General features: G+C 44.7%; 1 protein-coding gene across 4 annotated transcripts in view; it reads left to right on the forward strand.

The window, feature by feature from the left end:
- Window positions 1–33: 33 nt before the first annotated feature.
- The window catches only part of TIPARP (TCDD inducible poly(ADP-ribose) polymerase), a 34,462-nt gene continuing 11,346 nt past the window's right edge, over window positions 34–23,149 (forward strand). Inside the window, exons 1-4 of one of the 4 annotated variants that reach the window (XM_031603669.2) lie at window positions 34–186; window positions 796–924; window positions 4,114–4,186; window positions 15,401–16,395. In XM_031603669.2, the coding sequence (XP_031459529.2) occupies window positions 15,458–16,395 (938 nt within the window). In that variant the 5' untranslated portion in view covers window positions 34–186; window positions 796–924; window positions 4,114–4,186; window positions 15,401–15,457. Of the gene's footprint in view, window positions 187–795; window positions 925–4,113; window positions 4,187–13,021; window positions 13,296–13,483; window positions 13,794–15,400; window positions 16,396–23,149 lie in introns of those variants that run through there. The other 3 variants (XM_031603671.2, XM_090147595.1, XM_031603668.2) reach the window with 3 other exon arrangements.

Raw genomic sequence — 23,149 nt, forward strand, 5'->3', positions numbered from 1 at the left:
GCGCGAGGAGCCACTTCCGGTGGTGGGGGGCGGTGGCTGTTCCCGCCGTTCTCTGTGAGGCGATGTTGTCTGCTCGTCCCTCAGCTGCCGCCGGGCGCCGCCGTGGGGCCCGCAGCCGGGCCTGGAGTCACCCCCGCGGGACGCGGCGGAAGCCGGCGCTGCTCAGATCCCCGGGCCCGGCTGCAAGTGAGTACGGGACCCGCGTGTGGGGCCGGGCAGCTCCGACGGGGCGGTGCGGTGCTGGCGTACGGTGACGTTGGTTTATAAAAAACAAACACCAACAAAAAAACCAAGTTATTTCATATTTAGTTTGTTAAAAGCCTTTGTTTTTTCTTTTTCTATCCGGCCATTTCTCCCCCCCACACGCACCGGCCTGGCAGGCAGAGTGCCCTGCAGACTCCTGGGCCTTAACTCGGCCCTCGGCACTGTCGGGCTCTGCCTCCCCGGGTTTGTATTTCTCACCAATGAGGCGTTACTGAAGCGTCCATCTTTGTAAAGTTTAACTAAGCTACTTCTTCCAGCTTTGCTCCCCCGTTGGTGTGTTTTGCTAGCAAGAAAGAATGGGAGGTGCAGCACGTGCTGAGGAAGTGCTAGCTGGACGTGGAGGCAAATTTATGTTGTCAGAAAGTCATTGTATGTTATGACTGAAAAAAGGTTGATAAAACATGTAAGAGCAGTAGGGCTCTGCTGTTTGATCTTGTGATAAATGCCTGAGACCAAACTTGCATTTCATAATGCATGCAGCATATTAAACATAGTGCTGGTAGAATGATGTCACTGATGTGTTGCCTACAGGCAGTGCTGGGAGTGATGCTGCTGATGGTGAGGCCTTCCTGTGTGGTATGGAAATGCACCTGCAGCAGGGATCCCCGGGCTGACAGCACAGCAGGCTGCATGGGGCTCTGAGTGCCAGCAGAAACTCCGGTGAGTGCTGTTTGAGTGCAGCAGTGCTGGGCCTGACCCCTCTGCTCTGTACATGGACCAGTTTTGCCTTTTCATTTACCCCCTTGCTGTTGTAGAGTCATATGAGTTGGAAGGGACCTTTAAAGGCTGTCATTCAACTTTCCCTGCAATGAATGGGGACATCCAGAAGCTCTTTCTTACAGCCCCTTTAAGTACTGACAGGCTGCTCTCAGGTCTCCTGGAGCCTTCTCCTCTCCAGGCTGCACAGCCTCAGCTCTCAGCCTGTCCTTGTAGCAGAGGTGTTCCATCTCTGGGATCATTTCTATGGCCCCCCTCAGGACACACTCCAACAGGTCAACCTCTCCTGTGCTGAGGACTCCTTGTCTGGATGCAGTAGTCCAGGTGAGGTCTCAGCACAGAGCAGAATGGCAGAATCACCTTCCTGACCTGCTGGCCATGTTTCCTGTGAAGGAGTCCAGGGTACAGTTGGCTTTCTGGCCTGTGAAGGGACACTGCTGGCTCATTGCCAGCTTGCCAAGTACCCTCAGGTCCTTTTTGGCAGGTCTGCGCTCTATCCTTTTGTCTCCTGGCTTGTATGTGTAATGGGAGTTGCCATGATTCAGGTGTGAGACCTTGCACTTGGCTTTGTCAAGCTCCATGAGGTTCCCCTGAGCCCATTGCTCATCCTATTTAGGTTTCTCCAGATGGCTTTCCATCCCCTGAGGAGAAGAAACTGCCCACGGCCAGGTTTTTACCTGTTAGCTCTTGCCAGAGGAGGAGCTTGCAGACAGCCCTGTGTCACAGGTTACTTAACAGCTATCTGTATTCTATTGCCTGGAGCTGTGGCCTATGGGACTCATGAGTGGGGCATCTCCCTGTAGCTGCAGCTGGCCAGCACGTAGAGCTCTGTGTGGGTACTGACTTTAGGCATTGTTATTCTTAGGTGCTTTGAATGCTGTTGAATAATTGGTGATTGCTCCTACACCTGATGGGATTATAATACTATTTCAGCTGTATCTCTTTAATTTATAAGTATTTCTGTGGCTATCTAAGAGTGGAAAAAATATGAAACGCATTTAAAAATAACGAAGAGGAATTCAGACTTCTAATGAAATAATTTTCTCTGTGGAATTTATATGGGTCATCAGAGGTATTTTAGTGGATTGTTGCTTCAAGGTCTTTAAGCACTTAAATCTGCATATATATATTTAGCTGGGCTTGTAAATGTGCCTGCCTTTCACAGATTTCTTTATTTTGGATGAGTGTGGTATGGTAACTGTTGAGTCACAGTCTGAACCACTGATGGAGCACCTGGGGAGGAGGCTCAGGGGAGACCTCGTTGCTCTCTTTAACTTCCTGAAGGGAGGTTGTAGTGAGCAGGGGGTTGGCCTCTTCTCTGGTGTCATTAGTGATAGGACCAGAGGGAATGGTTTCAAGCTACGGCAGGGGAGATTCAAGCTGGACATTAGGAAGTATTACTTTTCAGAAAGGGTGGTCAGGCACTGGAATGGACTGCCCAGGGAGGTGGTGGAGTCACCGACTCTGGGGGTGTTCAAGGAAAGACTGGATATGGTCTTGAGGGACATGGTTTAGTGGAAGCTATTGGTAATAGGTGAACGGTTGGACTGGATGATCTTTTAGGTCTTTTCCAACCTTGGTGATTCTATGACCTGGTGAGCCCTGGGAGCACAGGTGAAGGCAATTCAGTGGTGTGACCAGAAGGGGTGGAGCCTGACTGCACCTCTCTTAGACCACATTTAAGGGCTGACTGCCACTGGGGGAAGTTCTCTTTCTGGAGATCCTTCCTTGATGAAGCTTTCCTCTGTAACCCTAGGATCTTCTGATACAGGTGAGCAATCTTCTTCCCTTCCTTTGTAGCACCTTTCTGTGGTGCTGGTCCTTCCATACTCTCACCTTCGTTGTAATGCCTTTCCCGTGGTATTGATCTGTCCAATTGCTACAGGAATCTGTTATATGAAATAAGTGGGTACCTTTGTAACCCTTTTATTGTCTCTGTTTGTAATGCCCTGTGTCTTTGGGAGTGGAGTTCAATCTTGTTTACTTTGTAAAAGGGTTGGAAGCTAAATATATACTAAGTAGCACTGCTGTTTGATAGTGTTACAAGTCATAAGAATTTTCTTATTAAGGTACCTTTGTTAGGATTGCTTAGAGTAGTTGGAAACCATAGGAAAGATGAAGTGTGAGATTGTTTTAAAGTTCCAGCTTGTTGCCTGTGTTCTTGCAGTTTTCTCTTTCACTCATCTGCGTAAATTTGTGTTGTGGTGAATGTAATTAAGTCTTATTGGTCTAAGATTGGGTTTACGTGGGAAGGATGCAATCATTTTGGAACAAAGTCTGCCAGGTGATCATCTGTCTCTCCATTAAGATGAAGTATGACATTGTTTTGAGCAGTAGAATGCTGAAAGGTTTTCTTGAAGAAATAAATGAGTGCTTTGCTTTTTTTTTTTTTTTAAAGCCTTGGCACTGACAGGCTGTAGCTTTGGGCAGAATGCTGCGTCCCATGAAACAGTCACTGAAGCTTCATATATTCAATCTGAGTATGTCATACTTGCATCCCCAAAAATAAATTGGGGATATGCAGATTTCTGTCAAAGCAACTCAGTTTTTAAGTGACTGAATCTGCGTTGTGCTTACTGCATTTTGTCTGAACCCTCATTCACAAGCCATTGGGCTCGTAAGACTTCACACCAGAGGAACAATGGCTTCTTGACTCAAGAGCAAAACTTCTAATTTTAATTCTCTGAACTCTTTAACTTATGTTTCTTATAAATTTCATAATGAAACAGAAGTAGTGATAAGTATTGTGGAAATAAAAGATTTATCGTTACTTTTCTCATGGTTTCTCTTGAACTCCGAGCTAGACCAAGATGACAGCTTGAAATGAGTGCAGTGGCATTTCCCAGCAGGATTTGTTCTATTTTGTCTCTATTGGTCTGAGCAACTCAAAAACATGTTTGTGTTGGATTGGAAAGCAGACTCCTGATAGCAGGTGTTAAATAATAAATAAGCCTGTTTTTAGCAAGGTTCTATTGGTCATTGTACATTTAAAAAAGCATGTATTTATTAGATTCTGGTAGTTTGTTTGCTTAGGTAGCATGAGGAGAAAAGCATGAGACAGCAGCACTAATGAATCCATGATGTATTTTTAGGTTTTTTCTCTGATGATGAATTTGTCATCTCTTCCTTTAGGTGCCAAAATCATATGAGAATCCTGAAGGTGCAGAAGGGCAAATTCCTGTGAGATAGCACAGAACAACTTGAGGTGGGTAAAGAGCAGAGCCAGAAAGCTTTTGCTGGGGCCCTGTTCATCACTACAGCAGTGCTAGAAATAGATACCCTAGGGCTGAAGGGCTGTATGGTCCTTGTAGAAGTCTTTCCAGTCAGTAGGAAATTCAGCTACAGTGAAGTGGTGGTGTTCTGGCCAAAGTTCAGTGCCTAAATACCTAGGATGTCATCGTTGTCTGGGCAGTGTGTGGGCTGATAGCAGAGGTCGTTTAGCTGTGCTTCCATATCCAATGCCCTCTGTCTTAGGGCCTATCTGTATCTAAGGGAAATGAAAGCAGTGTACTCAACGTGTTACTTAAATTGTTGTTGTTAAATTGTTTTACAAGGGGAAATAATTCTGCATTCCATCAGATTTGTTTATTACAGAATCTTGTGTCAGAGTTCTTTTGAACTATGTGTGCTGTGTTCTTCATGTGGTGTGAAGTGACCTTTCTGTCAAGTTCTGATTGTGATTTCCCAGCTCTGCCTACCTAAACCCTTGGGAACACACAGAAATTGTTTCTGCAAGTAACAGGTTACTGTAAATAATAGTTCTCAAGCTTATGGAAAATTCTGTATTACTTTGAGTGATGGTTCTTTCTTGGCATAGCTCTGCTGAAAAGATTACAGACTTTTACAGCTTGATGCATAATGCAGTCCTTCTAATTTAAAGGCTCTCAATAACTGTGTTTTTTTAGGTAACAAAACCTGTGGAAAAATTAATACATAATGTATGAACAGACCAAATAGGACCAGTTTTGCTGTCTTTCAGTGTTACTACTGGGACATTCCAGTATTTATGGTTCAGTGAATTGCTCTGTTGTTAGTTGCCATGGTAGCTGACAACCTGTGTAATAGAAGAACTCTGAAAACCCTTCAGACAAAGGCATGTCTCTTTCTGGGTGCTGACTGCTCTCACATCCCAACAATGATGGTGGTATCAAAAAAGAGATACTGGCAATAATCCTCTCTGAGAGCCACAAAATAGTGCTTATCGCTAAAATACATGTCACCCTGTTGGTGATTATGGCTTGATCTCTGTGTTGTTGTACAACTTGCATTTGTAAAAGTAACAGAACATTGTGTGCTATGTGCAATTACAGTGCACACCCTAAACAAAAACCTGTAACAACAAATGTTCTCAGCAGGGACTTTGATACGCCCTCTCTGTTCCTTGCTTTTATAACATGTCTTTATCAGAGTAAATGTGCAGAAATACCTGATATTTTAGGGTTGTTTGTTCCAGCCAGTTACAGAATGTGAGACAGAAATGTATACAGCTATCTTCTGGAAGAGTCTTATTTCTTTTATGTTGTTCCCTGATGCTTGCACATTTGGAGGCTTTTTCTGGTGTTCTTTTTAAAGCACCAGTGGTGCATATTGTTACATTTGGGGAGGTTGTCTGTCTTCCTCAAATTAAGAGCCCTTCTTTGCAGTATGTGGACTGAAGGGTCTGTGACAGCTTGCAGCTGCTTGTTGCACTTCTCAGTAGTGTATTCTCCTCATTCTGGCTAGAAGAAATCTGGACCAATTTCTTTCTGTGCTTCTTTCCTCCTCAGTGCTTGTTAATTGGTAACTAAATTAAACATACAGGATGAGCATGAACCGAGCAGTTCTGCTATCTGTGTGGTACAGGTGGATGAAAAGCATTTTTGTTCTCTGTGCTGTGCTTTTTTTTTTTTTAACCTTTTTGTAAAATAACAGGTTTACAATTGAACCTCTAACTTGGCTGTATTACTTTTCAGGCAGACAATTCCAGGGTGTGGTTTGGAGCACAGCCCCCAAACCAGCACAGCTGTTGCACAGCTGGAGGGGCAGTCTTGAACTTGCAGCTCAAAACCTGCAGAATTTCTGTGGCCCTTCTGTAACTGAAGGGAGCTCAGTGTAGCACTGACCCATTTTTGGTGTCTTGAAATGATCTCATCTGTTCTAGTTTCCTCTGTTAAATGTTTTTCAAGCTTTGATTGGTAGACTTTTCTGCTTGTGGACCAGATGAATGTAATAATGTCTGTAAGTAGGTTCTTGGGAGGGCTTGCTTAGTCAGCATTTTTCTCAGGTACTTCATGGAATTGACACCTTGGAAAAGCAATATTGAATGCAGTATTTGACAAATAACTAAGTTATACAGGTAAGAATTAACCTAATATTAAAGATTTAGGGCATCTATTTCTCTAACATCATGATCTGTTTTCCATGTTGCTTTGAGATCAGAAGGTATGTCCTGCACATAATCCAAGTTAAAGCTTTTTTGAAAGCAGGAAATACAAAATCACAGTATTTTACTTAATCCTTTAGCATATCCTGGGCTTGTGTTCTGATTGAGCACAAAATCCCCTGTTTCGGTTGCTCTGGAGGCTGTGCAGCTTGATACTGCACATGGATGTGCTCCAGCCAAATGTGACCCTAGCATGGGCAGTCACTTGGTGTGCACTGGGATGTGTGACTTCCACCCACTCAAAAGGACTCTTCCAGACATGTAGCTGTGGGAGTGTCTCTGCATGTGGAGGTGCTGGAGGCTTTTGTATGGGTGGTGGAATTGCAGGATGAAATTAAGCCTGTGAGCTGTGTTGTTACTGCTTTGGCACTAGAGCTGCACTAGGGGAGGCTGAGAAATTTGCAGGAATGAGCCTTTAATAGATGCAGACCTACAAAATGTGCTTCGTATATGGAAGGCAACTGGCATGCCCTAGCAGAGCGAAATGAGTGAAAGGTGTGATTGAGGCAGTGGAGCATTGGCCCAGGGCCCAGGTTTGTTACAGGCTACATAGCAACATCTGTAACCATCCCTTTAGTTGCTGCCTCTGTATTGTGTATTTTGCATGAAGTGTGCTAGGTGACCAGGGACAGCCACTTAAATAAGGGGTGGTCATCTTGTGTCTCTAACTGCATGCAGACTGTAAACAGTCAGATGTATTCCCCACATAAAGAATGTATTGAGTGATCTGCAATGGGGTTCTGCTGGTCTAGTTCAGCACTCTGAATTCCAGTTAGTGGGAGAAAGTTGGCCAGGTGGGATTTCTGGGTCTTAAATGTGTCAAACACCCACTGCTGCTTCATCCTTCAGCAGCATAGGAGGGTCTCATGGTGGCTGGTGTCACTTCCCTCCTGTGAGTTATCTCTGGGGTTTCCCATTGTGGATCTTAGCCGTGGGGGAATCTTAGCCTATAAAGTATAGCCACAAGAGTTGGCCACCCATGTGCTGATGGCTCCTAAAGCACTTGTGTTTGGATGCATGAATAAAAGGGGGTATTTATGTCTACTCCACTGCAGGTTATTTGCAGTTGTGTATAGCACACAATAGCCTTGTGCATCTCAAACTCATCATAGTAATACCCACTGCACTATAGTGGTCTGTACAAAATGAAGTGCTGTCTGGTTTTGCCAGGTATGAGATGATGTTTGTGTTGCTGCTTTCCAGGTGTGTCTTTACAATTTGCTGAACTTCTGGTTGAAGAATGGCTACTGTTGATGTGTAGATAGTAAGCTGCCTACATATTTCTGCTGGAAGTAGCTTTAATTTTGGAAGCGTTGAAATGGTAACTGACCAACACTGGATTATAAAGGAGCATTTTTATTCTCCTTAGTTTAAATTGGCGTCGATCTAGTGAAGAAACAAAGCCCTGCCACCCACATCTATATGTGGGATGATTGTACTAATTCAGGAGACTTCCACAAGAGGGTGCACCGCTTCAACCATGTATGGAAACCCAATGAGAATGTCCCCATTGCTTACATTTTCTGTCATTTTATGTATTAATTCATGTATCTAAATCAGCTTTAAAACTGAATAGATGCTTTCTCCAGTTGAATGTCCCAGTTTGTCTCCCCAGACTGTAATATGAATGGATACCTTTTTCTTTGTGGGTAAGCAAGGAAGTTTAACTAGGCACTAAGGGCATGTCTCCAAGGAGTGCTGTTTATACTCATGAAAAGCATTAGGTTCCAGTCACAACATGCTATTTATGCCCTTGTTTTCTTTTCAGCATACTCAAAAGTATTGCATGTTATTAATTCAGGGACAATCTCCTGCACATGTTCAATACATGCTATTCAAGAATAAGGGCTGTTGTCTAAGTTTTGAAGCATCATTAATTTGCTTTTTCAAACTGGTACAGCTTCAGGTGATAGAGCTGCAGACAAAAGCCTCCAGCAAGAACAGCAACTTCATGGGAGACTCTTGACTTGTACAACTGATATCTGTTTCTATTTTGTGCTAAAATTACTTGTTGTTTTGTAATATAGACAGGAACTCTTAACAAAACTTACGCTTAAGATGTACTAAAAATACTAAAATGTTTTGCTGGATGTGTAGACCAAAGTGCTGTGTCCCTTCCTTTGAGACTGCAGTGCTGAGATAATAAGATATCTCTTCAGAAATGATTAACTGTAAGACACTTACCAGGAAAATGACCCTTTTTTTTTTGAATTGCACCGTCTAAGTGTATGAATCATCCCTTATAGAGATAATTTTATCTGATGGTCAGCAGAATAACTGAAAGCATGGTGATGATCATATGTGCTTTACAGGATTCTTTTCCCCTGTGAAAAGCTGGTTTTACCAAACTTGCAGCGTCTATTAAGTAAGAGAAACAGAGAATGGTGTGTTTTTAAAACTTCTGATTTCCAGTACAAGTTATTAAAATAAGGTGAATTTGAGTCAAATATGTTTATATATATATTTATTATTGCTATCTGCAAATATGAAAGTTGGGCCTAGATGCAAAATATGTCATTTACAGATAGTAATGAATGTGGTGAGTCCACAGCTCTGGCACCTCTGAGCAAAGTTGGGTTCCAGCTGCTGCCTTGGGCTGCGGGATGAAGCATTTGCTGCTCTCAGAAGGCTCTCCATCTGATGTAGAGCAATGCATGTATCAACCCGGCCAACCTTTGGTCATTCCTGAGCATTTCTAGGCTTTAATTTAATAGGGTGTTTCATCTCAACATGTTTGGACTTCGCAATCAATTTCTCTCCCTGTTTTGGTAAGTGAGATGCAGCCACTAGGTGTCACTCCAGCAAAGGCTACTGGGTTACAGGTGCTGAACCTTCACTGCCCTCCTCTTTTTCATTCTTTTTCAGTGAAAGCTGGCTTGCATTATTTCACCTCCATATAAACACATTGAGTACTCTTTTTAGTTCTGAAAAACAACAACAACAACAACCCATAATTATAATAGCTGGTTCTGGAATTAACAGGATCAATAGAAATGTACTCAAAGTCAAAATGCCTTGTTTGTACAACTTGTAAGAAAGGAAAAAGGCATCTGCCTCTCATAGCCTAAGTCTGTTGGCAGAGGATGTGATGAAAAATGGACTATTGCACAGTTCCTGCAAAAAAGAAGAGTCCACACATCTCAATAATGGAAAACTGATCAGAAATTTCCTTTTTCCTTCTGTTAATTTAAAAAAAAAATATATGATGATAATAATCTGCATCACTGACATTTCTTTTTCCTTGGTATTTGAATAACCTGACTTACTGGCACATGTCTGTGACAGAACAAAGATAGGCTTGAGATTTAGTTTGAAGGCAATTAGCAGATTTCCACAAGGACTGGTATGGGCAGGAACTGTCTATTTAGGTATTTTTTAGGCATTACAATAAAAATTAGCTGTACAATTGAATTGAGTTTCGTACTGATTTTCATATAATAAATGTACATCTTTTGCTCTGTGCCATTAAACATTAATAGATTGGCATCAATTTAGCTGTATAAAGGCAGAAATCTACTGTTTCTACTAACAAAATGTATGCTAACTGTAGTCAATTTTGTATGCAAATACTAATGTTTAAGAACAGTTCTTTCATCTTATTTTCAACGTTTGTGCATGCTGCTGCACAGCAAAGAAAGGAGTGTATACACTGCTATGCTTAGTTGGACATTGGAGTGCTGAATGGCTGATCCAGTATGTCAGGTGCTGCAGTATGAGACAAGGGACCTGTGTCCTTCCCATTGTCAGTAGCTTGTTGCTTAACTTGGCTATGATTCATTCTGTATTTTTGCTTAGCTGTTAGAGCAGATAAGAGTGTAATATTAATGAAAAAGCCCAGAACAACAGATTTCAGTGTTTTATCTAGCATTAGTACATACTGATTTCTTTACCTGTAGGTAGTGGAAAATTAGTGTTGTAAACCATTTTTAGTAGAAAATTGATGTAGTGGTTGGTTATGTAGGAGAAAAGATAAAGAAGTTGTTGGAGGAAACTCGGGTACCTCTGAAGTCAACCTGATTCTTTTCTCCTTCTTTTCATTTGTTGTGTAAAGCAGAGTGGATTGTTTGTATTGTGCATGCGCAGAATATGCTGGGATGGTATTTCTAAGCATCTTGCTCAGAAGACTTGTCTTTCCTTGAAATTCATAAAGGCCACCTAACCACAATATTGTAAGTAATCTTAAAATAAGGTAACTTCCAGCCAACTCACCTTTCTGTAAACTTGAATTTCAGTCTTGCGAATTCTGTGAGTAGCAAAGATCTCAGCACGATAGCAGTGGTTTTGTGAGTACTGACTTATCATGCTATCAGTGAAAAGAGATCTTGCAGCACTGGCTGTTTTGCACGATGACCTTGATTCACCTTTTCTGGAAACAGCTGCCTTACTTTCTGAAAGGCTGTGCTGGGGACTCCCAGGAAGGTATGTGCCCCATAGCACCACATAACTACTCTTTCCAGTAGTTTCAGTGATCACCTGCACCACAGTGGAAAAAACAAAAGTGTAAATGTGTTGGAAATTTTTTTGACAGATTAGATATGTAGTTTAGGCAGGGAAGTAACTTCACTGCATTCACTTTTTTGCTGGTTATAAAGTACCAGGAGGAAAAGATTTTAAAATATGTTGCTCCATACATTGGTTTTGCTCCCACCCATTTATTTATTTATTTATTTTTACTATTGCTTCAAAAACAATTTCCTATGAAAAGCTATTTGAAAAGTCATAGAATCACAGAGTGGCCTGGATTGAAAAGGACCACAGTGATCATCTAGTTCCAACCCTCCTGCTATGTGCAGGGTCACCAACCACCAGGCCAAGCTGCCCAGAGCCACATCCAGTTGTTTCTCAGCAGTTCTTCCATACTACATACCTTCAGGGGAGCACTCTGTTGGAGCAGCCTAACCAAGGTCGTGAACAGCCGGTTTGTGAGGTGGAGGCATCCGAGGACATGTGGAATACAGTGAGTGGTGAGAGCTCAGACTTGAATTGCTGGGCCTCTCTAATAATTGGGTTATGTGGGAGCCCTTGTCTGATTTGAAGCAGTGGGATATGCTGCTCCTAAACTTGCTGGCGTGGAGGGAAGTTGTGAAAGACAATGAAGAATATAATAGCTTTCTTCTTTGCTGCTTTATCTGACAGAAATACACTGAGCTAAAACTTAAAGAGCTTATGGCAGTGCCTATTCCTCCCTCTTCTGCTCTCTTACTTTAAAATGCTCAAAGCAACTGAGTAAGCGAGATGTCCTTGGGATGTGTGGCTTCTGAGGAACTGAGAAGGTACAGCACAGCTTCTGTGGGCCTTGTTCTGCAGCATCCTTCATTTCCATCAATGTGTGCTGACTTCATGGTTAGCATCAGAAATGGGCAGTTGATGTAAGGCAGTGTGTTTTTATGAAGCTAAAAATGTCCATTGTGCAAGGACTCGGGTTGAAAAGGAGGGCCTTGTTTTTTTCAGTGGGCTGAAAGCCACTTTATGAACCTTTAAGTGAAGACATTTTGCTTCTTAGCAAATAGGTGATGTGTGCCTCCTGACAGCTATGTTATCTGCAAGTCACAGTTGTAAATGACTGCATTCACTTCAATGCACTCTACCATTTGAGAGAAATAATGAAAGCTCTTGCTTAAAATTTAAACATGTATTTAAAAATGAGGTCACGCTTTCCTGGTGGTCACGGTTGCTTGCTTTATGCATTTGGGTGGGATAGCCTCAGAAACAGCTTCGTGATCTGCTGCCGTGCCGTGATCTGTTTCCTTTAATTATACATTTGCATGGAGAAAGATTGCAGCCTCCTCCTGTCTTGGTGCCATCCTCCCGCCCTCCGCAGTGGGAGTTGTGCGTATCGTGGCGTGTTGTTCAGCCGGGTGCGTTATTTATATCTCATGCATGAAATCAGCCATTCCAAACAGATAATTTCTGCCCCTGTAATAGAAAACAAGAAGCAAGCGTGCATCCAGTTCTCTCTCACAGGGTGAGGGTATGACGCATTGCCAGTCACTGCGTTTACTAAACTCTCGCTGTGCCCGGGCAGTGCAGGGCTGTGCCTGCCTGATGTTTCAGACACTCAGGGCTCAATTAGGGCTGAAAATTTGTTTCCAGCTCCTGTAGGTACAGATGCCTGCTTTCCTCAGCCTCTGTTGTGTCACTCTGTGAGCAGTCAGCTCTGACTGTGTGGAGCTGAGTGCTGTAATTTCTTTGTAGCACTGGCGCATTATAAATGCATCTGTGCAGCATTTTCCAAATGGACTTAATTCCTGATGTCACCTTATGAGCTGACAGCTTCTTTCCAGATGCCTGTGTTCTTTGGATACTTAATGCTACAAAGTTGTTGAGCATGTATGTACAAAAGGAATGGAGGTCTGGCTTTATTGAAGAGAAAAGCACCATGGCAAACACCGTGATAGGTGTTCCATCGCCATCCATTTGAGCGTCATTTAGCTCTCTTTCCCCTGCTGAAGGTGGATCTGTGTGGTCAGGTCAGTGGTGCTAAGGAGCTGTGAGGCTGTATGAGCATAGGGCACGTCCTGCTGCCATGCAGCAAGCAGCACGGGCTGCCTCAGCCTACAGCACCCGCAGCTGGGCTGCCCCGTGCACTCACACACGCACAGCCGCCTGGCGGAAGATGACAGCATGCTGCTGGCTTTTGGACAAAGGAAAGTTAGCTACGCTCGTAACGCCTTCCATCTCTATGCTGCGCTGTGTAAATAGACAGGAACTCACTCCAGTTCATTACGATCGCTTTTGCAGCAGGTCCCTTGAAGCGGTGGGTGGGCCGGGCCTGGGTGCCGCAGCTCTGCGCTGGAGCGGTGCAGAGTTAGGCTCAGGATGGGGGGTATAGTGCACATCATCTCTCAGTCACGAAGGAGTGCTCTTAGAGCGAGCCAAACTAGGAAGTTCGGTAAGGTCGGGAGCTCCGGTTGGTTTTAGTGCGGGCTGTTGGTTCCGAGGCGGTAACGCGGGGGGCTGGCAGCAGCCGGCAGTTCTGTTCCGGAGCCTCGCCGAGCCGCCCGGGGCGGGCCCCTTCCCGACACAGGCGGTGCCCAGCTCCGCCCCGCGCAGCTGCCCTCGGGAAGCGCTATTTAAGTGTGCGGGCCGAGCGGGCGCGGGGCAGAGGAGCGGAGCGGAGCTGCGGAGCGCTGCCGGGGCTGCCATGCGCCTGCCCGGAGCCCGCGCCGCTGCACGGCTCGCCGCCTGCACGGCCCGCCGCCCGCCTGCTGCTGCTCCGAGCGGTCGCTCTGTGGCTGGGAGCGCTGTTAACAGCGGCCGACCGTAGCAGCCTGCTTTTTTTTTTTTTCTTTTTTTTCTTTCCTTTTTAAATTTTTACTGTTCTTTTTTTTTTTTTTTTCCTTGCCCTCTGCAGCAGGCTGGTTGTGCACACAGGACCTGCGGTCCGTCGGTAGGTTGGGGAGCAGTTCGGTGTGCAGTGTGTTGGGGTCGGTCGGTGTCCCTTACTTGACTCTGGGAGCTTCGCGTTGGCTTTCTTCAGCGAGGGGGGGGGGAGGGAGGGAGTGCGGCTCGTGGCAGCGCTTAGGGCTGATATCTCATACCGGGAGATCTTTTTCTATTGAAATACATTGTGCAAATATAGCGTTGCGCTTGGCGGTTGCTGAGGTTGTTTCTAAATAGCATCGAATGAACGATGTAAAAACGCTGAAATAGAAACACCAGTGAGTTCTGCTGTTCAGTATGCCCACTCCTTTCTATTTTTGGAGCTGCTGGGGGATTCTGCTCTGTGCAGCTAGGCAGTTCTGTAAGGGTGAAACATGAACAGCAAAGTAGTCAACTGAGCGCTAACAGTACAGGAGCAGCACAGAGATAGAACTGGAGAGCTGCCCAGGCTCTTACCTCGCACAGCAGGGGCTGCCGAGCTGGGCAGGGCTTGGGGTTGCATGAAAGCTGAGGGTACTGCCGGTGGCTTAGGAAGCCCGTTGCCCACTGTAGCTGGGGAGGAGTAAGAGAGATCCCAATAATTTGCAAGCTTGCTTTTCCTGGCAGACAAATACACCGATTGCTTTAAGTTTAAAAATAGGAATGAGTAGTCCAACTGCTTTCTTTTTCCTGGCGGTCTTGGCAGTGCTGTTTCCCAGGGTAATGCGAAAGCCTCTTAGATGAACGTTCCAAAATAAGGAAGACTTGGTGAGAGAATTTCCAAAGTGGATCCTTGGTAGTAAGAAATGATGGCCAGATCTTATCTGGTTCTGAGATTTTGGTTTGAAATGAGAAGTGACTTTGCTTGGATTGCATTTACCATGAAGTAATCCCTAATGGGTTCCACTCCAAGCTCTGAGGTGACGGGCATGGAGGGTTTAATTAAATGTAATCAAATATTGCTAGATTGCTGATTAAAAGGCATGCAGCTTGCTTTCTGGTGACTTAAGAGACATACCACTCGTTTATATGTTAGGAAAAAAATTAGTTTTCATCTTAGGGCTAATTGAATTTGTCTCTGTTGGTGAGTAAGCATCAGCCTTAGTTTCTGTCCCTGCCCAGCCTGAGCTCTGCTTGGCGAGGTGGGAGGAGAGTGGTGTGTCACTGCAGGGTGACCGGGTGCAGTGTGCTGTGAGTCAGGAGCCGGGTGTGTGAGTGGGGGGAGCGGCCAGCCCTGGGCAGTTCTCAGGTGTGCGAGTGAGGGAGATGTGAAACTGAGCAATGCAGAGCTCACTTTTGTGCAATATGATGAGCTAAAGTGCTGTTTATTATTAAGCATCGTTGCAGGAAGGAAAGAATCACACCATCCCCCTTTCCTGCCCCCCCTCTGGGGACTGTGTGTGCGTGCCTGAGTGTCTCTGAGATTTCATGTGAGAAGACGATGAGTGTGTGTTTGGGATTAATTAGCCTGAGTTTAGCTGGTTTCATGCTTTACGTGCCTAGGGGCTACCCACAGTCACAGAGAGGGGAGGAGTTTGCTGTTGCTGGCTTGAAATCCTCTCCAGGGGTGATCTTGTTCATGTCAACCATGAGCAATTAGAGAGATTAACTGTCTTGTTTTCCTTTCTGCCCTAGATTGATCCTGGTGAGGCTCTGGGACATTTGAAAGTGATTTGGAGAGCAAAGACTGTGATGGACACCGAAGCAAAGCCAGCGTGTATTGCGCCGCAGGCTCACTGCCCAGGAATGAAGCGCCCTCCTTCAGAGGACTTTCCTCCTCAGATAAGACTGTCTGAAAAGATTCCACCAGTGAAGCCTTGCTTCAAGAAGAAACAGCAAGTGCAGAAGAGACTGGACACGCAAACTCTCCGGGCTTTGCGGCCAATCTTTACCAGTTTGCTGGGATCTGGGACCTTGGATAGAGTTTTTGTGCCTCGAGGACAAGGAGGGGATCATGGTGATTTGTGTGAACCTGCTGTGAAAAAGGCTCTGGAACTCAGTACTTCTTGTCCCCAGCCAGAAAGTAATGTGACTGTGCTGGTTCCAACAGCTCCAGACATGCAGAGTCAATTGCTGGGAGCTCATCCTGTACCTGGGCATCCTGAGCAGGAGGTGCAGTCAGGAGAGCAAAGCTTCTCATCAGAAACTGCTCCTGGAACTGCTGCTGACACTAGTAATGAATCGTTCCAGGATCGCCCTTTGCACCCATCTTCTAGTGATGGTGCTGCATGTCCTTTGTTCCCAAGCAAGCTTCTGGAAAGCTACACAACTGGCTTATTCCAAGAGAATAGCTGTCCGATGCAATACACTCTAAACTCAAGCAATAAATTCAGTGCTGGAATATTCCAGGATAAAAGTGAGGAAGCTTCACTTGATCTGGTATTTGAGCTTTTGAACCAGCTGCAATATCACACCCATCAGGAAGATGGAATAGAAATCTGTGTTGATTTTCTCCAGGGCGCTTGTGTTTATGGCAATGATTGTCCAAAACATCACACGGTGTTGCCCTATCACTGGCAGGTGAGAAGGACAGCAACCCAGAGTTGGCAGAGCGTGAGCAATGATTCCCAGGAGCATCTGGAAAGACTGTACTGCAACCCTGACAATGATAGGATCAAAGTGAAGTATCGGTAGGTGATGGATTAGGTTAATTATTTGCAAATCCAAGGGTGCTTCGCCAAGCAGTGGTGCAGAAATATGACAGAATGTGCATTCTTTGTTCTGGTATTTTGTGTACAAGGGTTTTCCAAACCCTATCGTGATGTTGCCTTGATATTTAAGAAGTTTGCCACAGACAGAAAATGATTCCATGCCTGTTAAAACTGATGTTTAGCAATTGGGAAGTGTTCTCTGAAGCAGAAGAAATAAGAAAACATTTTGGCAGAGACTGTTGTGCAACACTGTACTTGTTCTTTATGTTCCCAGTGAGTCTCTTCTCTATATTAGAAAACATAGCGGTGTGAATGAGCCTTTGCAGTGATTGAAACAGGAGTGGTACTGCAGTGCTTTCTGTCACAGTGACTCTAGGCTGACTGTATGCACTCTGAACAGTCTTCATAATGACATGCTAAGTAACTGAACTTATGTTGGTACTGCATTAAGTTTCTATGGCAGGAAGATTGAAACTTGATGATCCTTGGGGTCCCTTCCAACCCAATCCATTCTGTGATTCTTTGTGAGACTTCCATGTGGTTGATAACAGAGTGAGGTTTCAGCTGATTCAGTAAGAACCACATAAGTAGCGCATTCAGAAATGCTGATCCAGTTAAGTGTTGTGATCCAAGAATGCTGAACTGTATTAGAAGTTCTTATTTCCTCTGCACATAGTACTATTTTCTAATCTCAGAAAGGGAGTAGATAACCAGGGAAATATAAAAGATGTTTGCTATCGATTTAGACTTGATCCTGCACCCCGAGATCAAAACCAAAACTACTTAATCTTTTATAACACAGGTTTCCTTTTGAATAGTAGTAGGGAGTGCTGACATTTACGAATTCATCAGGTCTACGTAGTCTATGTTATGTGAGTTCAGGGTATAGACTTGAGTTCCGAATACTTTCTTTTTCTAGGGGAAATAACAACACACAGTTCTCATCCCTCGTCTGCACCTGCTGCACTCTGTAAGCCCAGTGCAACTTTTTCCAGCGGCAGTTGAAATTCAAAGTGATGCTTCCATATCTTTGTAGCAGAAACATCAGATTTGTCTTTGCCATCCATGTTCTTGTGGATTTGTTCTTGTTGCCTCTTCTTCCTTGCACTACCACAGAAATATCCTTTCTTCCTTGGTGTGTTAGGGCGGGATTATTTGATTTGCATTTACTATGTAGAGATTTCCAGTTGGGTGTCAGAGACCCAGTGTAATGCACCAAGTGTCCGTGAGCCTTTACATTTACCTAACTGGACATTGGGTTAGGTACCACAACTCAACTTGCAAATTCATCCTTTCTGTCCTGGAAAAAAGATGCCAATCTAATTAAGCATAGAATAAAATCTTGTAACTGTCTAGCAGATAAAATTCACCATATTTTAGAATGTGTGCTTCCATTTTTTTCAATTATTTTAAAAGGTTTCTGTAAACAGAAAACATCAAACAAAGGACTAAGACAAGCTCCTGCAAGCAGTTTAAATTTGAGCTTTGCACAAATAAGCAGAATTGTTTTTCGTTAGCCTCTTTTTTAGCATGTATCCACAGAATCCATCGCTATACCTGTGATCTGCCTGTTCTCAGTGATGGAGTCCTGAATGATTAATCTTAGAAGGAACAGTGCTTCGTAATTGCTTAGTCATCGGATCGCTGCTTGTGAAGCTGGCTGAGCCATGCTGTCCTCCTTTACACTTCTTTTGCAGGTTTCCAGGCTGGTGAGTAGTTTGGCCTCTTGGTACACCGAGTTTCTGTCTGAACTGGTCAGGAAGAAACTCAGAGTTGTTGCCAGACACGTTACGTTCTGTTACCACGGATGAAGTCAGAGAAACAGCACGATCTCGGGCACGGCGGGCGTGCTGGATCAGGGCACAGCTGCTGTGCTGCAGTCAGCCTGCGGTGTGCTGTGAGGCAGGGGCAGCTCCAGTACCCTGAGCTGAAGTGGCTCCTGCTCTTTCTTCTTCCTGCTCTTAGGAGACATTGTGAAGATCGTTGCTTAAGTCGGTGCTGTAACATCGTGTCCTGCTGCAACACAGGAACATTGTTGCAAACTTAGAATATCCTCTCATGGAATGATAAATAGATAAGTTCTGTAACTCTTGCATGTTCCATCCCTTCAGAGAGCTTCATGTTTCTGTATAAACATCAGTGAGAACCGGGAAGTGACTCTTTTTTTAAGAGCAGAGCTGCTTACTTCAGACACTGAAGCAGATATGCCTTAAGACTTAGTGTGGTTTCAAACTAGGTTTTGAGCTGAGGGGAAGTGCTTTTCTGTGCCTTGTGCAAGAGGCAACACAAGTCAGCTCTTGCCTGAAGACCCTGCTCACCTCTTGAGCACTGAGGGTCAGGTGCTGCGTGGCTCCTGGTGTTGCTGGCTGGTGGTCAGTGAACCTGGCTTTGCTTTGTTCGTGGCCATGTTGTGTCTCCTGGCAACAAGATGCAGATAGAGCCTGTTGAACCTTGCTGGGAGACTTGCAAACATGCTGGGACAGCTCATCGTTCACATGGTTACCACATTATTTGGCTAAAGCTATTAATCTCCTGTGGTCAGACTAGCTTTACAGGCCTATCTGTACAGATTGCATGCGACGAGGAAATGTCTGTTCAGCAGTTTGCATGTCCAAGAAAGGCCGTGCAGAAGCCAACTGCTAATAGCCAGTGGGTGATAGTGGTTTTAAATAGGTTTGTATGGCACAATGAGTAGTTATTGCTGTCTGCATGCCTAATATCATCACAGCATGCTGCTCTGATAAAGTTGGGCTGAAAGTGTTGGGATGGTACCTCAGTGGGACGGTAAGCTCCAAATTCAAATAAGATGTTCTCTAAAGAGCTATTCATATTTTTTTTCTTCATGTCCAGTGTTTTGAGGTGAATAACGTAAACATTCAGATATTGCCTTTCACCCAAGGGGGGCATGATCCTAAAGCAGGAAGATGGGAAACCTTGCTCAGTTGCTTCTTTATAACTCAACTGCCTTGGATACTGCATTTGACCTCAGACTGAATGTATAACTTCATCATAAACTGTTTGTAGTTTTGCTCTCTTAAGTCTTACCAAGTATTTATAGCCAAACAGTGAGCTATATACACAGTATATACAGACTTCAGCAGGTTAAAATATTTCCAAGCACTGTTTTCTTCATGTGAGTGAGGAGTGGCCCTGGAGAAGTTCCAGCCTGCAGCCAAGTATTTGAGAGAACAATGCCAAGTGCTGCTTTTCAGCATGAGAGTACCCCAGCTGCGATATTTTAAGATGCTCTTTAGGAAGGGGAAATGTTTGGCACAGAACTCAGCAGGTCTTCCCTATGCACATACACCTGTCTAGTCATGCATGTGCTGCTTTGCAAAATAAGCAGCCTCGTAACTGATTACATGAGGATTTGTTTAAAACAACTGTGTGGTTCCTGACCCATTAGATCCCCCTCTTTGGCTGAGAATTCCTCCCCCTTCTTGGCAGAGGAGTTGTCCCTGCGTGCCGTGGGAATCGTGGCTTCTGTTCAAACACATGCACCTGGCATGTCCCAACTCACATGAAACAGCAGCTTTTCAGTCTGTCTGTCTGAAATCTGATGCTGATGTGTTGTCCTTTTGCCCCCACCTACGTCTGCCTTTGCTCTAAATAAACCATAAGCCCCACTGTCCAATTGCAGTCTGGCTTCATCACAGGATTAGAACTCTCCAGTGACATTATGTTGGTGTGAGTTATATGAAGTCAGTCCTGAGAGCCGGAAGACAAAGGAGTGTGCATGGCTCCAGCCAGGGAGAGGCAGATGGAACTCAGTGGTGTATGTTCTGCCTGTAGGCAGCTGGCTAATAATGGTTCTTGCACACAAAGTAAGGAATAGGCATTCCCTAGCAGGATTGTCAGTGAGTGCGTGGAGGAACCTGGGAAGGAAAGGTAAGGACAGAAAGAAATGTGTAGGAAATTGGTTTTGTTCTGCTCTTGTTTGCAGTGTGCTCCCCTGATTCTGTTAGAACATTCTTATCCAACTTTAAAGCGATACAGAGCACAGTGTAAGCACAGTGGTTGTCTGAGGACTTCTGCACACAGTGGGACCTATTGAATAGCTAAATTTAGGAAGTTCTCTCTGATCTGCCCAGCTGCCACAGTGTGAGATAACTCATGTGTTACTGATAGCACCAGAGATGAGAAAACATCTGAAATTCACTGTGCCGTGTGACTTTGTGTGGTGTTTCTTGAATAGACACAGCTGAGTGGTTCTGAACTTCTAATTCCCTGCTAGAAGGAATGCAAGACAAGGACTCCAAATAAAAGCATGTGAAGTGATTTTGGAAGTATTTGCTTTGTGTTTTATGCCGGTACATTTCAATGAATTGATTTTTGCCCTACTTTATAGCACCATTTGCATGTGAAATAAAATTAATTGGCTTCTAGCTATACGAACTAGGGAAGTCCCAAGTGTCACGTTGAGCCGTCATAGGCATCAGCAGTTGTTTATATCCCTTTTCTTGTTTCATGTCAATAAACAGATTGCAGTTTTGGAAACAGCTGTCACCTGGCTTCAGGTTGAGGTCAGTCTGTTCCGTGTGTACTTGCAGTAATAAAACAGTCCTTTCTGAAAGAAAGATTTATAGCTGTTGAAACAGATTGCCCAGAGGAGTTGCTTACAGGTAATCCAGCAGTCACAGTGCTGCAGCATTGTCTGCCTGCCATTACGTTGGGCTGAGGGACAGAAAGAGGCTGTTAGAATTATTTGCTTAGCGAGAGCAGCGATCATGGAGTTCCTTCCTGGTTGGTACGAGGCTTTGTTGAACCTAGTAGGAATTTGAGCAATAATGACAAAATGTGCTACTTGTAGTGAAATGCACAAAGAAGTGCATCTTGGGATGCTGCATGTGCAGCATGGGATATGAAACATCTGCATGGGGCGTTTGGGAGCTGAGATGTATGGACTTGGTGGTCACTAGTGAGCGTGAGGCTTGGCTTTATATGGGCACTTTATGGAAAGCGTTGAGGAAATTGATGCAGTTTCGTTATTTGTCATAATCTCGGAGGTATTTTTCAGTAGCTAACTCCTGAGATTGGATAGAATTCTGAGCAAATCAGCAGATGTGTACATGCAGAAGCTTTTGAAAAAAGGCTTTAGGCTCCATCAGAGTGCTTTAGGAGGAGGTGGCAGTGCAGCTCTGTGAAAGCGAATACCTTTCTCCTGGCTCTGTTGCTGCTCAGGGCTGTGCTCTGCTGTCTCCAGAACAAACACTGCGAACTCCTGACCCTGACAAATGTCCAAATAAACAACAAAAACATCTTCTATTCATTACATTTTCAAATTTGGTTTTCAAAGGTGGAGTAAAAGCCATTAAGACTGTGATCAGAAATTCTGTTTGTTTTGCTACATGTGGAGAATTTGTGGTGTTTTTGACCAGTGTCTTCCTATCTATGAAAATGCATTTTGTAAGTAAAAGCTTGGGGGTTGTAGGGCTCCATCCATCACAGTGCCCGGGTCAGCAGCAAGCTCAGCTGATGGCTTTTGTGGCTGCTTTCTGTCATTGCAGTGACAGAAAAAAATTGAAAACAACAAAACAACCTTCTGTGAAACACATCCCCCTCTGTGCGGGGAGGAGAGCTCTGAAAGCAGCAGGCCACCCCAGGCAAGGACATCCACGCTTCTCTGCTGCGAAAAAGAGGGGACTAGCATTCACATCATGATGTGTGGTGCATCCTGGAAATATGTGAATGTGTTTGACATCCTCACTGCTACAGACTGGTAGAATGGAACCACAGCTCCCAAGAAGGAGCGTTTTAACCCAGTGCCTCCCTGGCTGCCAACAGCAGCCATCAGCTCCTGGGGCTGCATGGCTGTGTGTGCAGGGACCTGCGTGGGCTTTGACCTGCGGCCAGGTCCTCACTTCAGCAGTGTTGGGCCTAATATGTTCCAGAGTTATGGATCTCAGTCAGGTGGACCCTCTTGCCATGAAAGTCAGCTAACAGTGCAATGCAGGCAGCTCAGGCAGGAAAGCCTGCTTTTCTGAAGCCCCCAGTTAGTTTTGGTAAGGGATGGGAAAAGCGGTGAAGTTGTAGTAATAGTAGAAAGGGGATTTATGTGTTTTTTTTTTTTCCCCTTATGATGGAGCCTTGAGTTGTAGCTCTTTCTCTAGCACCTTTCTTTTGTGTGTGTTTCTAACAGCCGAGAGAAGTGTTGCCATGTGAGGAGGGAACCAATTAAGTAAAGCACCGAGCTAATTTCCTGCCCTGTCACCTGCTGCCCCTCTCGGTTCAGCTCAGAAAACAGAGATGCTGATAAGATCAAGATCGAGACTGCGGGCTCGTGTTTACCAGCTCGTGTTCATGCTGCCCTGGTGTGGTGCTGCTCACTGCAGGAAGGTGCTGTGTTCTCTTCTCTTCTGAGGCATGCTCCTCCAAGCAGCTGGGCGGGATCTGCCTGCGTTTCTGTTGCTGCTCTGTGAGGTTGTGCCCACTCTTGGGTGTTAGCCAGGCTGTTACTGCTGCTCTTTGCAATTGGATCAGTTTGGGGTTTGAATGGAGCAAATTTTGGCTGCGACTGATGTACTTATGCTTAAAACAGAGAGTTCTTACTAAGGCACCCCGCTGCAGGAGATGTGCAGTTTCATGCAGTGCTCTTGACACATCTGATCCCCCACCTGGAGCTGGACCACACCTGGCAGTTCCAAACAAGTGCTGTCTGCAAGTAAGGTGAAGTACAACCAATTTGGGCTCAGCGTGCAATGTACCAGCTTAACTTGCAGCTCCCATAGGAAGA

This window comes from Phasianus colchicus, chromosome 10 (genome assembly GCF_987193195.1).
Source record: "Phasianus colchicus chromosome 10, bPhaCol1.hap1.1, whole genome shotgun sequence".
NCBI classification, from domain to species: domain Eukaryota; kingdom Metazoa; phylum Chordata; class Aves; order Galliformes; family Phasianidae; genus Phasianus; species Phasianus colchicus.